Below are 12,172 nucleotides of genomic sequence, written 5' to 3' on the forward strand. Positions count from 1 at the left end.
TACTAAAGATATCAAAAACTATAGTTTACCAAAATGCTGCTCCATCTGAAGATGTGCTTCATTTGAGGTCTACTTAATTGTTTGATGAAACCACATGTTCATTTCCAGCTTTCTTTAGTCAATTTATTTTTATTGTATATTGTAAAAAATATTTAAATCCATTCTTAACTTATATCAGGCTGTGGTATCCATTGAAAAAGATGAGAAGTGTGGCGAAAATTACTCAGACAATATGTTTTCTTCTGCATTGTTGTAAGTCACTGTAGTGTTTTAATTCAGGAAGCTGCACAGAGTGTTTTCTTTAGATATTTATTAAGTGAGTTAAGTTACGATTAAGTCTGATAGGGCAGTTTGAGAGAAGCAGGAAACATTGAGATAAAGAGGGAAAGACATGCACTAATTCATGTCAAGGACCGGAATCAATCCTATGATAAGTGCGACCAAGGACCACAGCATCTGCACATCGGGCACTCTCTCAGAACCAAAACCAGAACCCCAGAATGTTTTATTTTGAAAGTTTTTTTATATCAACCATACCTTGTGTCTACCTGCCTGCTTTTCTCAGCTGCCCTATGCAACTCACTATTGGCCATACTGGAGCTCTGTAAAAACACACTTGGAAAAAACAGTCACTTCTTAATGTCTCTTAAACATGACAGAAATAAATTTGGGTATGCTTCTAAACTCTTCTGAAACACTCCTGAAAAGCCTCTGCACTGCAGCACATCACCTACAATTATCAGCACTCACTAGCGAGTGAGCTGAACCTTTTAGACCTCTTGCATTGTTCTGATAAACTCTGAGGGTGTGAAATTAAACAGCCCAGAGCAGAACACAGACTTTAGAAAATATCAGCAGCAGCATCTGTGGTCTTATGCTGAAGATATGTTTGCTTTTTAACATCACATCCACAGCAGGCTGCTCATGAACATAACTGTTCACATACTTTACTGTGCTCTAAACATGTTACTGGAGGATACCTCAAGAGGGCGCACAGGAGCACTCAGACGGTCTGCAGCAGCTCCACTCTGTTTCTCCCACATTTTCCACTTTGCACAGACGTAATGATCCCGAACTTGTTTCCATTTAGTTTTGAAGGTTGATCTTTAAAATAGAACTTAACTTCAGCCACTGTTCCGAATGGTATATTTGTCTGCACTGGCAGTGACACACTGTCACATGTGGATATTTTTAGACTTGGTCTATCAGCTTGCCTTCAAATCTGTCTGCCATTGTGTTCCCAGCTGCTGTGTTGACCCTGTCACATCCCATCCTTTTCGATAATGCCCCTACTGTTCATGTGCATACTGCATTCTGCAAGCACTTAGTGGTAATTTTTGAAGACAGGCACAGACGCTCCAAACAGATGCAGAGAACACAGGGCAGCCATCATACACACACAACTATGACGTTAAAGTGAGCATATATCCAGCCTTACTCAGCCCAGTAACAGACAAATACTACTGTTCAAATCTAACAGTGTGATCTCAAACATCGTCAAAGGGTCTCTTATTTTCAGTCTCACTCTTGTCAGATGATGTCACATGATCTAACTTCTTACTGGTATAAAAACATAGAAGATGAGTGTTTTCTAAAGCATCATATCTAGCCTGAGAGAGACCAAAGAAATGACCAAAGTTAGATGCTAATGTTGGTTGGATCATCATAACAACATGAACACAAACCAAACTTCTATGCATGTGTACACAACAGTCTACACAACGTGAACCTCAGCAGCTGTTTGACATCTGCAGGACTGGCAGCGTGAAGGGCCTCTCCTCTCCTGGTTCCTTCTGAGCACTGTGGACCACCTCACACTTGAACTCAGCATCTATGTCGTCCTCAGCGCAGGTGAATTTGAGGAAGGAAAACATGGAGTAGAGGCCATTGAAGTTCAGGCTTGGGGGAGTGTTGAAGACACCTGAAGGAACCTCCTCTCCATTTTTAGTCCAAGTCACTGTCGCATCCTCTGGACAGAAGTCTTCAATGCAGAGGTGCAGAGTACACTCTGTGTTTAAGAGGGGGGCTGTTGGTTCACACTTAATGAACCTCAGATTAGGAGCAGCTCCTGTCCAAACACACATAGGATACATGGTTAAGATATGTCCTCACAATGGGCCTCATTCACTAACAGTGCGTACGCACAAATGCGTGCTTAAACTGTGCATACGCACGTTTGAAGCACAAATCTGGGATTCATCAATATATTCTTACTTGAATTTGTTCTTACACTACGAACAAATTTAGAACTTCCTCAGACCATGCATACACACAAATGATGATGACCAACTTTCTCAGAAAATGTAAACACATACTCTTTTAACTAAATGCATGACATATTTAAACTACTTTCAGTAAATGAAAAATACATTTTTATTATAATGGGTGAAATGTACTATTTTAGACAACTTTAAGAATAAACATTTTGGAAGACATCTCACAACCCCCCATTTGTTTCTCGCGACCCCCTAGGGGTCTCGACCCCCACTTTGGGAACCCCTGCCCTAAGAAACGGATGGCTAGTTGGTGAGCATATTTTATATTATATTTAGCTTAAGTCTCTATCCTGTTTATGCTGAAATGTTGTTGTTTATACGTGAGATATGGCCCGGCTTATGATTCCATTTGCGAGTCCCGACCCCCAAGAGGCGAGCTATAACAACATCCATGCCCACACGTGTGCCGGAGAGGAACGCACATTTGGGCTGCTGAAGGCTCGTTAGATGTGTTTGGACACAGCTGGTGGCAAGTTACTCTACGCCCCCGAGAAAGTGTTCAAGATAATTCTGGCGTTCTGTGTTCATTAAATTAAATAAATGACCATTAGGCGACGGTTGAATATCATCACTTTATCCCTCGTTTCGGGAACATATTCCTGATATGTAGGTGTCTCCAATAATCGCAGGCATTCTTTAATCCTGAGCTGTCAGATCAGGTGGTCCTTGTCCTCCTCCGGTTTCCTTCCTTCTTTTCTGTTCTGCTAGTCTTTTTTTTTTTGCGTCCACTTTAATATCAAACCTTTTTTTCTTAACCTGAGCCACGGTGCGAACCTCAGGAGACACAGCATTAACAGCCTCAGTAAGAAACCCAGGCTTCATTTTTCTGTCATGGTGACTCCTGCTCTGATACGCTTCGGAAAAGTGTTGATTTTCTTGCCTCAACCTTCGAAACAATCACCTCTCTCTCTGCCGAGGTGGAATTCAGCGTCTTGATGCACCAAACAGATGTCCTTATATGGATGAATAAGGGCGTGGTAGTATGCTGATTGCAGGTTGCGGGCACGCGCTTGTCAATTTAGAATGATTCTGATTCACTAATATGCGCATGGTGGTGAGAACAAAATTGGCTGGTACACACGTGTCATGAATCCAACGGGGATTTTGCGTAAGCACTTATTTTATGCGCAGAGTAAGAACGTTTCTACGCATTTATTAGTGAATGAGGCCCATTGTGACCAAGCGGCAACCTCAGGTCTCAAACGATGAAGCCAATGCGGAAGTGTTATAAACTGCAATACATCGAAAATCCGCTTGAGGCTGGCTGCAGAAACACCGGAAACCACATAGAAATGAATGGGAAAAAGACGATCTTTGCAGCATTAATAAACATGTTTACAGCCTGGTTCAAAAAACGGCTTGGCCCTACAAAGCTGATCTCTCTATCGGCACACACTGTACGGGGGGTGAATTTTTTTCTAACGTGACGGTTAAGAAGATATTAAGATTACGAGTTTTGCCCAAATAAGGACATGACTGACGTGACTCCCGGTCGGGAACGCATAGCTATTGGCTAGGAGGCTCACACTACGTCACACTCTGCCTGTTTGAGTTCCGCATTTCCAGTATGGCTGCTGCCGTCGATTTGCTTCAAAACAGCTCTCAGGAACAGATGGGTGATGTCACTGATACTACGTCCATATTTTATACAGTCTATGATTGTGACCCTTTTTGACTCACATTATTTTGGGGAATAAGGTCTGATTACACTTAAAATCCATGGCATTGCATATCAACTCTACAGAAACAACATCAACAGTGCAACAGTCGGTGTAATTGCAAGGTTTCCACAAATGCTCTTGTGTTAGTAGTAATGGATATGTCGTATCTTAACAGCCTGTGATGTGTAGATGTAGAATAAACTTCGTGACACTGGCCATCTTGGATAGTAATCAGATTTATTACAATCAAACAGCATCAGCATCAGTCACAAGCATCGCGACTGCTTGGAGGACGACCGGGCCAGATGAAGTCGCCTCTCTTCTGTCTCCACGTTCTGGCTTAAATACTATGAAGGTGCACTCAAATTAGAATGAGGGTGTCCTTCAAACATGTACATATATGGGCTCTTCAACACAAGTTTCAAGTTAGCTGCTATTTGACTCCTTTTTATGGACGCCTTGTTCTGAGCATTTACAAGGACATCAGCTGTTTACTGTCAACCATATATTTGCCTAGGTCAAAGGTGATCTTTTTTAAGGCCATTCCTAGAGACTTCTGGAGCCTACTATTGTAACTCATTCTTGTGGGTCCCTGGACTTATTTCAAACAACACAGACTAGCAACATATACTTAATCTTATGTGGTAATATCAGATACTTCAGATACTTTAAGCCTCCTCTTCTTTTCCTTTCTTTATTGTTTACTTTGACTGGTTCTCGTGAGAAATGGGGATTGGGTTCAGTTGTCACTGGTTCGTTCGATACTTTAAAACGCACTCTTTTCCTGGGATGTGATAAGAAGTCAACAGTATAACCGAATCATCCACACAGAGACAATGAACTTTGGAAAACCAGTACGTAGCTTTCAAAAAAAGAGTACCCCAACCAAACAGGAAGAAAACTGGAACTCATTGAAGAAGCTTGGGCTCACCACTCACCGCCACGCTGTCCAGTGTATTCCGGCAGACCAGCGAACAGGTGAGCTGACCCAGCCTACTCCATCGAATGAGAACCAGTCCCTTCCCTTCCCTCTTGCTTCATGTTTCACTACTCATGTTAGGACTGTTTATTATTTTCGTTCACCTCTACTCGGGGCAGTTCGTAACACTTGTCACGACCTTTTCTGAAATGTGTTACTTGCATCTAATTTAAAATGAGCATTTATTTTCCATACACAGGAAAAAAAGTTTCACTTTCAACATCTGATATGTTATCTTTGAAATATGTTCAATCAAATGATGATTTAGAAACCATCAAATTCTGTTTTTATCAACATTTTTCCAGCATCCAAACAGTTTTGAAGCTGAGGTTTGAACAATGCTTCCAAAAAAGTGACATTTGCCTCAGTTTAATACAAATGCTCTGCAGTGTAATTGCATATTTAATCATATTTTTGGTACCTTGCTGAAATGATGTGCTGCTCTTACCTTGAGTGTTGATGTGGTATAGGACATCTCTGAAGCCTTGATCAGCAAAGCTGGTGTGGTAAACTCTGCAGGTGTAGCTCACACTCTCATCCTCTCTGGCCATCAGCAGCTCGATCTTACTCCACATGCTGTAGAGATTATTTTGGGCAGAGAAAGGTCCAAAATGTTTGATGGTGGAGACCTGCTCTCCATCGCTCCTGAACCACACCAGGTCCACGTCAGGGGGGTAGAAGTTCTCCACCCGACAGCAGAGAACCAGCAGCTTCTCCACCTTGGGGATCTGAGGGATGCTGGAGATCCTGAGGAGGGAAGGCTCCACTGGAGGGGTGTTGTGTTGTGTTGTGTTGTGTTGTGTTGTGTTGTGTTGTGTTGTGTTGTGTTGTGTTGTGTTGTGTTGTGTTGTGTTGTGAGAGGAGAGGAGAGGAGAGGAGAGGAGAGGAGAGGAGAGGAGAGGAGAGGAGAGGGCGGCCATGTTCACTCATGTTCACAGTAGATAATAATAACAGTGGAAGAAACAGCAGGGTTTGGACTTCTACTTGTGTTTTTGATTTTGCATCATTAATGAATCTGCAGACTGTTTCTCCTGGAAACTATCGAGTCCACTGCAGCATGATTACTCTTCATGATCACTATAAGTCTATGCAACAGTTACTTACCTTTCACCTGGACCGTAGTCTCTCTGCTGACAGTCTTGTCCCTACTTTGTACCACACACAGGTATCTGGTCTTGTCCTCAGTGACACTCAGACACACAGGCAGGACAGATATGTGTTCATCTCCGTGTGACTTGAGAGAAGCTTTGTGGCTCATATCGTCCTCCCTGACTAACAGAGGAGCAGATTCTGACGGGACATCAGACTCTATGATTCTTCTCAATCGGATCCATTTCACTCGGAGCTTCTGCTTTCTCTCTCCTCGGATGGTGCATTGAAGCTGTGTTGACACGTCAGCGTAGATGATGTTGGGTGTGATTTGAGAAACACTCGGTGGAGCTGTGAAGTTAAATAAAAATGTATCTTATCGCACAATTGAACATTATTCTGATTATGACTCAGGCTTGAATTATGCATAAACAGGTGACATATTAAAGGGATAACAGTTAATTGATTTAGACCTAAATTATTTCAGTTTACTTTTGAGAAAATAAATTTTATTCTTTTAATGCCATAAGAAAAAATATACACATCTTGAAAATTAATGAATAAAGGGGTGCTTCAGCTTTACTGGTTGTTTTTGGTGGTTTTAGACCTTAATACTAAATGGGCATTCCCTAAGAATGGATTGCAGTCACTAATACGTAGATATTCATGCGCAAACACGCCCATAGAATTATGCAGCTCGTTCAGCTGCTCATTTTGTGTCTAACTGGGGAGTTGAGCTGTTAGCATCACCACTCTCTGCTGTGTGCTAACAGCATTGTGACAGAGCCCACCTCTGTCCCATCTGAGCTGGGTGGGGAGGAAGACTTTTCACCAGTTTATTTTGAAGATGAATTTCTCTGTTAATTAAAGAGTTAAAATCCTAAACACAGGCAGCTTATTGTTTTCATCATGTTCAAAAACAGCACATTTACTTTTTTTTACCTTTAATTGTAGAAAAATAGTTTACACATCTATTTCATATGAGAGGTGCCCAGGAGAGGAATCAGTTTATCAACAAGCAGACTCCTGCACAATGTCAAAGAAAACAAATAATACAAATACATTTAGTAATACAAATAAATGTATGGGCCATGTTTTGGTTCCCAATAAATATACTTAATGAAACGTATAAGTATATTTGACAGGAACATAGTGTGAAGGAGTGGTTTTGTAATGCATCAAGTGCTTAAAATTGGGACTTTGATTAAACAATCTCCTCAAAGAATCAAGCGTAGAAGATTTATGTGTTCCTTTTGTGTAACTTTTAAAGTAAACAAAATATTACGCACATGTAAATAACATCAGTATGATACTTAAAGTAATAGTTAACGTAGCTGGTGGAGGGTAAATAAATGTGAGTCATTCTTGTTTGTGTTTGCACAAACTTCACACCACCCCTGCATGAGTCAGCAGTGACATGCTCAGGTTGTTTGAGGGGCAGGGGCGAAAACAGAAAAAAAAAGGTACCTCTTTTCAAACCCCTTGTCTTCTATGTTAATCATGATTTTTTTCTTTTATGGTTGACTTCATTTCCGGTTTTGGGTTCATGTGTGTGGTTTACCTTTTATCTACCTGTTCAGTTGTTTGGTGGGAGGCACAAAGAGGAGTGAGTTTGAATATTTTTTGTTGACTGCCATCGCCATCGTCATTATCATCTTTTATTTAGATCTTTTTTGGTATTTAATTATTTTGAGACTTTGTTAATAAATAGAAAACCTTACATGAACTTTGATTTTGATTTATGGCAAGACACGTCACAAATGAAATTTGAACATCTAAAACTTAATTCCTGCATTGTGATGTATTTTTGGGACCATTTGTGGTGGAAATTGAATTATGAAAAAGGAAAACACAATACTATGAATACATTTCGATATTATTGATAACATTACATATTTAACATAATCAACTACATGGGCGACAAGAGGGCTTTTTTTTTTTTTACATTTAATTCACTGGAGGGGCCAGAGGGCACTTTTCCATGCATTTTCCAATGAAAGGGCATCAGAGAAGGCCATTCGTAATATTTTATCTAATCTGAGAAGGCACTTTAGCGCAATTTTATTTGCAAATGCCACCCCATGACATGACACGACTCTGTCGAGTGGTGTCTTTACCAAAAGAAGAAATCACTTCATGAACTTAGCAACATTACACTCGAGAAAATCTTTGGGTTCAGTTCTTGCACTTTGATATCAACAATGAGAACGTTATTATTTCTAACTATTTGAGAAAACTAGAGCATTTCATGAATACAGGTTAAGATCTATCCATTAACAATATTCGTCATGTGATCATTTCAAAAATCAATAATCTGCCAAATTGCATCATGAAATCATCATATCCACCATCCAAAGTTAGCCATGATTAGTTTTCAATGAAAGGGACCCACCTTGTTCACATTGAGACTTACCTTTATGGAGCCGCCTGAGGACAGACACAGAGATTCCTATGAGAGCAGCGACCATGGAAAAAATCAGACAACTGCCGAGGAATAGAAGTGTACCAACAATGTGAGGGGGCAGAGATGGAGCTGCAAGAAAAAGAGCTCTTGTGACATTCATCAAACAGGATACATACAACACTGAGCAAGAGGAACAAAGAGAGTGTTTGTTATTAGTTTTACCTGTTTTTCTAAAAACACATTCTGTTCACGTAATAGCACGAGGAACTCAGAGTTTGAAGGATAAAGAATTACATCTCACCCTGAACAGTCAGTGTCACAGATCTGTTGTAAGGCAGAGTGTAGGTCTGGTGCTCCACCCTGCAGATGAGATGCATCTCTCCACCCGTCACTGCTGAGGAGTGCAGAGTGATGCCACTGCGAATACTGAAGGTGCCATCTGGATTGTGAACGGCCATGTTAGTGCAGACACCAAAGAGTGGGCTTGCAGCTGCAGGGACGGTGTCGGAGCCGTTTTGGATGTGCCACGTCAGAGCCAATTTGTCTGGATAGTAACCTGTGATGTTACACTGTATCGTCTTCTCCTGCCCCTCTGTTACTGCTGCATCTTCTGGTAGTGACACTGAAGGCCGAGCTGGGGAAAAGATCAAAAACAGTGCGTGTACTTTTTCTCTCTAGTCGGTTATTTCTCTTTAAATTCAGTTAAATGCTTCATGCACCAAAGGAAAAAGAAACTACCTTTGTACTGTAACATCACAGCAGTTAGCAATGACATGCTAAAGGCAGAGTATTTGACACAGACAAGAGAGACAAAGAGAAGCATACCTTGCACTTTGAGTGAAACAGTCTCAGTGTAGACTCTGGGTGTGATGGTTCTGCATGTGTACAGCCCTTCATCTCCCACAGTCACATTGCAAAGCTTCAGGGATGCATCACTTTGCAGCAACTGCATTTCATCCACCACGGAGCCGGCTCTGTTTATGTGCGCTCTACCATCTACAAAAGTGTACACAGTTCTCTTCCCTGATTGTTTATCCACCATGTACCACTCCACAGTGAGAGCGCTCCACTCCACCTGCTTGGATAGTTTATCAAAGACGCAGCCGAGAGTCACATCTGTTCCCACCAAGGCGCTGCGCTCCCTGAGGGTTTGAGCGGAGGAACCTGGAGGCACGGAGGGAATCGCACAGGATTGAAGTGCATGAGTGTGACAAAAAGTTGACAAACACAAGACCACACATACAGAATTCACAACTTTAAAGTGGGCCAATGAAACTGATTAGAGACACTCACCTTGTAACAGCAAAATAACAAGCATGACTTTCATCATACTTTTCATCATCTGTAAGAACTCCATGAGACGCGGTTACAGGTTTTCACTACATGCTGAAGTGAACGCAGACTTTGACACCTTAGTTTCGGGTGATTCGAAGATCAAACAGATTCCCTGGACTGAAGATCACATGGTATTGGACTCAGGTAGAGTGTAAGGCTTGACTGTTCATTACATAAACATATTGTGTTCTTATGTTGCACCTCCCCCTGGACTTTAACCTGTTGTTACAACCTCCTGCATAACAATCTGCAGAAACACCTGTGCTGTGACTCACTTCAATAAGCTGCTCCAAGTGTGAGTCTTTCTGCATGTGTACATTTCTTGTGTATGCACAAGTCATATCAGCAATCCATTTGTCACAAATCTGTTTGTGCACACTGACCCCAAGATAAACACCTCTAATTGTTACCGTTGTTGAATACTGTGAATGTTGCAGCACCAAACGTGGAGCTGACGAAACCATGTCAACTGAAATAGATGTCCTGCTGCAAAAGATGAAGGTTCTGCTGGAAGACGCCTCTTTACATGCAAAGTCAATTTCCCAGACTTAGACAAGACAAGCAGTCACCTTGAGCTCTCCCTTTAACATTTGAAGACATCCAACAGCAGAGAAGGATGCCTTAAAACTAGGGTTGGTAGCCACGGAAAACTAGCATGAATTTGAATGTAGCATTTCCTCAGGACTCCGTCTGACACCTCCCCCCCTCCCCTTGGAGCTCCTCCAAAATGACGCCCCCGTTCACATGCACGAGCGCCGCTGATTTGTGACCATATGATTGTGACTGATTCAAAACTAGTCCTCAGCACATCATTTGTGTCTTGCACTACGTCAACTCATGTCTCACTCAGCGGTAAGAAAACAACAAAACATTCTCATAGTGAAAGTTAAAAACACAAGCAAACATGAAATGTACGCACAGGAGGCGGGCAGAACGGCAGGACAGGATTTGGTTGGTTTCATAATGTGACTCCTGATGGCAGGGATTGGTTGGTGTTTTCCCCAGGTTTACTCCGGCTGTAGATAGCAGCTTCTTTTGGCTCTTTTTTTAAGAACACATTATGTATAGATTGCCATCGGGACATAAAGATCATTCTAACCGGTATAACAAAAAGTGTATCTAAATCTAAAGCTTTAAGCAGGACCTGCAGGTCCTCAAGAAAAGTTCCTCAATAAAGACAAGTTGAATAGAGAGCAGCTGGAGAGCTTAAATAATCAGATACAAGAAAAGACCAGCTGCAGCCTTGATCTGGCTTTCAAACTGAGAGCTCAGAAGGAGGCCACCAAGGAGCTGGAAAATGAGGTGGATGAGCTCTGAAGGAACTAGATCATCAGAAGTGGAAACACAACACTCCCTCCCAACCAGCAAGGACGACACTCCAAACATGATCCAGGAAACATCAGAGGAGAAGATCTCTCTGTTCTTCCCCCCAAAAACTGCTTCCAAAACAAGCAGCAGAGGAGGCAGAGGCTGGACCAGGAGTGACAACCCACGCTCCTCCACACAGCCCTGTGTCCCAACGTGTAAAGTCTTGACAGACAGAATCCAGCTGGTCTCTGTATCTCAGGACTTTATATGTACCCACTTTGTCTGCATGAGTTTTCCTCCGGGAGGCTCCCAGAGAAACTCCTGATGTAGTTCAACCCCTCTCTGGAAACTGTGTATGAACTTTGTCAGAAGAAAGTTACATCAAAATGATTTACATTTCAGATTTAATCACTTTGAAACACTTAGATTTTTAATGTACCACAAACACTTGCAGGGTTTCCATCTGCTCTCTTTCACTTCAGCTCATTCATTGTTTCACTGGTGTGGTGAACTGTGTGGAAACCAGGTAAGTGTGTGAGAGTGTGTGTGTGTGTGTGTGTGTGTGTGTGTGTGTGTGTGTGTGTGTGTGTGTGTGCATGATCACATTCCAGTTACCAGCTTCAGACCCTCCATTAATGTTAAGGCAGTGACAGTGAGGACATTCGTCCCCTCCTTTTTTATTTTTGGTGTCCATCTTCGGAGGTCATGATGATTCTACTGTCGAACCTGATCAAACGGCAATCATGTAATTCTTCAGATAACTTCTCCACTGACCTGTTTTGGAAGGCAGCTGTTTGTTCAACTTTTGTAACATAAAGAAAAAGAAATACATGGATTTATTTGTTTGTTGTTTAAAAATCAAAGCAATCTATTACAGCACTATTCAGTATTTCAATGTTTTCTTTATACATAAACTAAAACATGGCATTTAGATGAAACTTCCTTAATGGTCTATGTGGTGATATTTCTGCTTTTGTGTGTAGTTCAGGTTCGTATACAGGATCTGTTTTTGGTGTTTAATATCTATGATTTTCTGGGATTTGACGATTTACACAAATTTAAGATCTGTTACAGTCTGTTACAGATCTTAGACTTCTTTCTCCTTAGAACCGGAAGTCCC

The 12,172-nt window shown here is 41.6% G+C and overlaps 1 protein-coding gene across 1 annotated transcript; it reads right to left on the bottom strand.

Moving 5' to 3' along the window:
• Window positions 1-293: 293 nt before the first annotated feature.
• On the bottom strand, window positions 294-9,836 carry LOC117816986. Its single transcript, XM_034689450.1, has 7 exons — window positions 9,703-9,836; window positions 9,235-9,573; window positions 8,711-9,043; window positions 8,419-8,538; window positions 6,021-6,356; window positions 5,365-5,682; window positions 294-2,068 (listed from the first exon to the last, which is right to left on the bottom strand). The coding sequence occupies exons 1-7, from the start codon at window positions 9,764-9,766 to the stop codon at window positions 1,731-1,733; spliced, it is 1,848 nt and encodes a 615-aa protein (XP_034545341.1). The 5' UTR covers window positions 9,767-9,836; the 3' UTR covers window positions 294-1,730.
• Between the last annotated feature and the right edge of the window lie 2,336 nt (window positions 9,837-12,172).

This window comes from Notolabrus celidotus, chromosome 1 (assembly GCF_009762535.1).
Source record: "Notolabrus celidotus isolate fNotCel1 chromosome 1, fNotCel1.pri, whole genome shotgun sequence".
NCBI lineage: Eukaryota > Metazoa > Chordata > Actinopteri > Labriformes > Labridae > Notolabrus > Notolabrus celidotus.

Bases quoted from the DNA above. Each gene is read 5' to 3' on its own strand.
- LOC117816986 (XM_034689450.1), bottom strand. From the start codon at position 9,766: ATGGAGTTCTTACAGATGATGAAAAGTATGATGAAAGTCATGCTTGTT. The intron at 9,044-9,234 runs GTATGCTTCTCT...TCTTTTCCCCAG, and splicing joins TGTTTCACTCAAAGTGCAAG to CTCGGCCTTCAGTGTCACTA. The intron at 8,539-8,710 runs GTGAGATGTAAT...TTTTTCTTGCAG, and splicing joins TGTGACACTGACTGTTCAGG to CTCCATCTCTGCCCCCTCAC.